General features: G+C 45.5%; 2 protein-coding genes across 3 annotated transcripts in view; one reads left to right on the forward strand and one right to left on the reverse strand.

The window, feature by feature from the left end:
• Positions 1-139, reverse strand: part of LOC106528664 (integumentary mucin A.1) — an 18,991-nt gene extending 18,852 nt beyond the window's left edge. The window contains exon 1 of one of the 2 annotated variants that reach the window (XR_001311525.1): positions 54-139. The gene's annotated coding sequence lies outside the window, so the exon portion shown is untranslated. The remainder of the gene's footprint in view (positions 1-53) is intronic. The other variant, XM_014023888.1, reaches the window with a different exon arrangement.
• Positions 140-229: 90 nt separating this feature from the next.
• The window catches only part of LOC106528662 (creatine kinase B-type), a 10,744-nt gene continuing 5,879 nt past the window's right edge, over positions 230-5,094 (forward strand). The window contains exons 1-3 of the mRNA XM_014023886.1: positions 230-321; positions 2,228-2,441; positions 4,883-5,037. Of these exons, the coding sequence (XP_013879340.1) occupies positions 2,249-2,441; positions 4,883-5,037 (348 nt within the window). The 5' untranslated portion in view covers positions 230-321; positions 2,228-2,248. The remainder of the gene's footprint in view (positions 322-2,227; positions 2,442-4,882; positions 5,038-5,094) is intronic.

A 5,094-nucleotide genomic window follows, 5' to 3' on the forward strand; every position in this document is an offset into this window, starting at 1 on the left:
TAAATAAATAAATAAATATCCTGAAGGAAAATAAATAAAACTTGGAAACTAACCTCCACCCTCCTCAGTGTGGCTCAGAAGCACTGCGGCAGGACCTGGGGACCCTCAGACGGAGGAGAGAAAGCGGGACCAGCAGATGGGTCACGAGGTCTGCAGCAGCTCGTCTCCTCCAATCAAATGAATCGACTGTAAATAGGAGCCAATGGGAGGAGGGGGGCGGATATAAAAGGCTGAGCGCCCCTTTAATCCGCAGCAGCAGCGGCAGCAGGAGTCCCGGACCAGATCCAGATCCAGACCCTCTCACCTCAGACTGAACGACAGGTAGGAGCATCCTCAGATCCAGGACTGGGGGGAGGCAGGGGGGGGGCTGCAGGGATCAGACTAATCCCAGGAATTAAAATGATGGTTTTAATAAATAAAAGAGGAGCTGCAGACAGAAGGACCGGTTCCTGGTTCTGTACCGGAGCCGCAGGGTCCGGGTCTGGGACGACCTTGCAGCCTGCTCGGGTGTTGCGCAGTGAGGATCTGCGCAGGATTCATCCGCAGCATCCCAACAAAATAAACCCAGAACCAGAACCGGTACCTCCCTTTAATGTCGCAGCTTTGATCGGACCAGACTGGTTACGGGTCGGAACCGGTTCCGCTCCATCCGGTCTGAAGGTGACCGGGGGGCGTCGCGCGCATGCACGGCTCTGCAGCCGCGCGCGCAGGCCCGCTGCTCCCGCTGCGTCACTCCGCGGGTCCGGAGCATCATAATCCTTTGTGTCTCAGATCCTCTGAAGCCCAGCCGGACCCCACCCCKGGAACAAAGATCCGAACCGGGTCCCTGCTCTGGTTAGAACAGAACTCTGGTTCCGTTTCTACCCTGAAGGTCAAAACCAGAACCACCTGGTTCTATAAAAACCCGGTCCTGCAGGATTTGGTTCTGCATGACTTAGCAGAGCAGCAGATTTACATTTTAAATAAACAAAACAAATATCTGACATAAAATTAGTTTTTGCTTTAAATGATCAATTTTTTCTTTTACTTTTTATTTCTAAAGACCTTAAAAAGATCAAAATAATGAACTAAAGTCATGTTTTGTAGGGTTTTAACTAAAATCATAAAAATCTAAAATTAAAGCAACAGTAAAAAGGAATAAAAAAAAGTAACACAAAGGAACTAAAGGAAACACGCGAGGTCTCAAAAATAGAAACTATTCAAATGAAAGAGAAAATCTAAAATCCAGATTTCAAAATAAAACCTGAAATCTTTTGTTTGTTTCAAACAGGCAGCTGAGGGGAAATCCTTTGGTTTTTCTTAATGATGCTCTGAATGATGAGCTGCTGTTAATTATTTTAATGATTTGTGATTTCCTTTTTATGCAGGTTGTGTAGAAATGTTCGTATTTATTGTACTTAAAATGAAATAAAATATGAAAAAAACAGATGAGGAATGAAGTTAAATAAACAAAAGTGGAGACTTGAGKAAATAAAGTTATTTTAAAATAAAATAAAATGCAGAGTGAACACTAAAGAAAGCTGAAGAGGCTGAAACTGAGGTGTTAAAGCTACGAAGCTGGATAGCAACTAAAAGCTAAAGGCTAATAAATGTTAGCAAAATGGCAAAGCTAAAATAGCACAAGAAGCTAAAAACAGAGCCGGTGTTCTGAAACAGATTTCAAAGAAAATAATGTGTTTTTAAAGAACCGAAGAAATTTTTCTGTTCTTTTTCCATTAAGGTACACATTTAAAAAATAAAAAAAAAGTTACAAAAATCAAAATTTGCAGCAGAACGAGCTGAACTTTTTGACGTACAAGTGTCTCAAACAGCCCAAAATATGCAGGAATGCAAAAAAAGCTGTACAGAGGAATGCTGACTCAGCATTTCTGAGTCACATTCAGTTTTAAACACGACTCAAACAGGAAGTTGGATCAAAACAACAGATTATCAGCATGAGACTAAACAACATAAAAGCCGGAGTCAACCATAAGTTTTAATTCTCACTTTAGTTGAAATCAGGAGACCTCTTCCAGGATCTGGACCTGCGGGTCTTGCAGGACTCGTAAGCGAAAAGCAAGTTGAATAAATAGAACAAAGACGTAAAATTATCTTAAATTGGATTTTAAATCCCACAGGAAGTGGACGCAGAGACTTTAAAACGAACCGACGCCTGCTCTCTGTCTGGTTTTCACCAGCCGAAGTCACTGCATGACTCCGAGTTTTCTTTTCTCCACGCTGATCCCAGGTCAGCGGCCCAGACGTCACCATGCCTTTCGGAAACACCCACAACAAGTCGAAGATGAACTACTCCGCGGAGCAGGAGTACCCGGACCTGAGCCAGCACAACAACCACATGGCCAAGGTGCTCACGCTGGACATGTACGCCAAACTGCGAGACAAGGAGACGCCCAGCGGCTTCACCCTGGATGATGTCATCCAGACCGGCGTCGACAACCCAGGTATGTCCTAACATGTTGGCAGGTCAAACGCCAGCCTCACTGATGGTGTAGGGGTGCATTAGTGCCTCTATTGAACAGCTAGAACCCTCCATCAGACCAGGAAGAGACAACATTTCAAATTCAATTCRAAAATACTTTATTGATCCMAGAGGGAAATTTGGTAAAATTTCCTCTAAAACCAAACTCCTAAACATCTACAGTCTTTGTTTTCAACCTGACCTGTTTCACTCTATATTCTGAAGTCCTGATTGTTTCTAATTGGATCAGTTGATGGATCAAGTTCTTTTCTGCTCGAAGACACGGAGGGCTTGGCTGCTTCTTGGATATACAGGGGACATTTGACAATGTTCCTGTAGAAGCTATAGAAAGAGCATTTGCCAGAAAAGGTGTAGATGAGACAACTACAAAATGACTCGTTTTYATRMTTCGGACAAGGAAWACATCTTCAACTCTGGGGGACTGTTCGATAACCGTAAACCTGAGACGGGGCTGTCCACAGGGAGGAGTAATCTCACCCGTGTTGAGTTGAATGGATCCAGACTCCATACACAAGGGTATGCAGATGACTTGGTCATACTTATAGAAGGCTTCTGCCTSGTCACTGTATGTAACCTAGAAGGGACTAAGTATAGTATCCAGATGGTGCCRCAAGCAGGAACTTTCTGTCAAYCCGAACAAGACAGAATTGGTTCTTTTCACTCAAAAGAAGTCAAAGAATGGTTACTCACCTCCAAAGTTGGAGGGTGTAGAACTCTCCCTGTCAGAGTCAGTTAAATTCTTGGGTGTCTATCTAGACAGGAAGCTTAACTGGAAAAGACACATAAATGAAAAGTGTAAGAAGGCAGCAATGTGTCTACACCAGTGCCGTAGAATTGCAGGTAGTCGTTCGGGTGCTACCCCAAAGGTTATCAGGTGGATCTACACGGCCATAGTCCGCCCCATGCAATGCTATGCTGCTTTAGTGTGGTGGGTTCGAGTCCAAGTTGTGGTGGCAAGAGTGATGCTCACCCATGTGCAACGAATGGCTTGCCTGAGCATCACAGGTTCCATCAGAACAAACAGCAGCCATGGAAGTCCTACTGGACCTGGCTCCACTAGATTTACATATTTTAGGGGAGGCCGCATCCAGTGCAGTAAGGCTACGCCAGTCTGGTAGGTGGAAAAACCTATCTGACTCACAGCACACTAGAATCTGGGACTGTTCCAGGAACTGCAGGACCTGGAGACAGAATGGTCAAAAAATACAATTTTGAGCCAAGTTTTAAGACAGAGATAGAAGACAGGTCAGCCTGGAGTTACCTCTCTACGACGGACATGTCTCCCAATCATTTCTACCGTTTTACAGATGGATCCCTTCTGAAGGGGTCAGTAGGTGCAGGGGTGCTTATTTTCATCAACCATAGTAAGAGAGAGAACAAATACCCACTAGGTTGTTTTGCAACTTGAGATATATGCAATCCACCAGTGTGCGGCATCTCTCAAAGACMTTCAGTGTACACASAAGGAAATATTCATCCTAACAGATAGCCAAGCTGCTATTAAAGCTCTCYGAGGGCCACACTTTACATCATTACTGGTTGGGAGTGTGCCGAAGCAGTCAACCAACTGGGGAGAGATAGTGTTACTGTTAAATGGGTACCAGGACACATTGGCATTAATGGTAACCAGAGAGCTGGCAGTCAGGCTCACTTCAAAGGACAAGACCCTGTTGTAGGTACCTCAACAACAGTCTGTAGGACTGCCATACAGACTGTTGTTGAGGTTGGGCAGTCCTACAGACTGTTGTTGAGGTTGGGCAGTCCTACAGACTGTTGTTGAGGTTGGGCAGTCCTACAGACTGTTGTTGAGGTACCTACAACAGGCTCTTGTCCTACAGCCTGTTGTAGGTACCTCAACAACAGTCTGTAGGACTGCCCTACAGGCTTGGATTAGACCTCAACACTCAATCCACTGGAGGGAGCTGACGGACTGTAGACAGGCACGGGAACTGCAAAATGGTCCAAATCTAAGGTTTGGGAAAGCTCTCATCTCCCTGACAAGGAAAACTCTAAGTACACTGGTYGGAGTCCTAACTGGGTACAATCTGCTCAACGGCCACAAAATGGTGATGGGACTCCATGACAATGGTCTGTGTGATGCCAGTGGCATTGAATTAATGACCTCTTTGAACTACTTAGACCACTGCCTGGCTCTGAGCGGTCAAAGGAAAATAATTCTTAGGGACCSCTTTATGGATCCTGAGAMGCTCAGAACACTGAGTGTCTAAMCTTGTGTCCTACATCTGAGGGACACAAAGGTTTGAATAAAGACCAGAGTCTTTTTGGGGAGAAGAATCAACCCACTTATGAGACCCCTGCTCATGTGGGTACTTTATCCGTCCCCACKCACCATAAACCACTGTGGGTTTGAGTCTGGCTCTGAAGTCTTTCTGGTCCCTGCAGGTCACCCCTTCATCATGACGGTGGGCTGTGTGGCTGGAGACGAGGAGACGTACGAGGTCTTCAAGGACCTGATGGACCCCGTGATCGAGGACCGCCATGGAGGATACAAACCAACAGACAAACACAAGACAGACCTGAACGCTGCAAACCTGCAGGTAAACCCAGACCTGAACCCTGAAAACCTGCAGGTAAACCCAGACCTGAACCCTGAA

The sequence above is a fragment of the Austrofundulus limnaeus genome, unplaced genomic scaffold (genome assembly GCF_001266775.1).
Source record: "Austrofundulus limnaeus strain Quisiro unplaced genomic scaffold, Austrofundulus_limnaeus-1.0 Scaffold394, whole genome shotgun sequence".
NCBI classification, from domain to species: domain Eukaryota; kingdom Metazoa; phylum Chordata; class Actinopteri; order Cyprinodontiformes; family Rivulidae; genus Austrofundulus; species Austrofundulus limnaeus.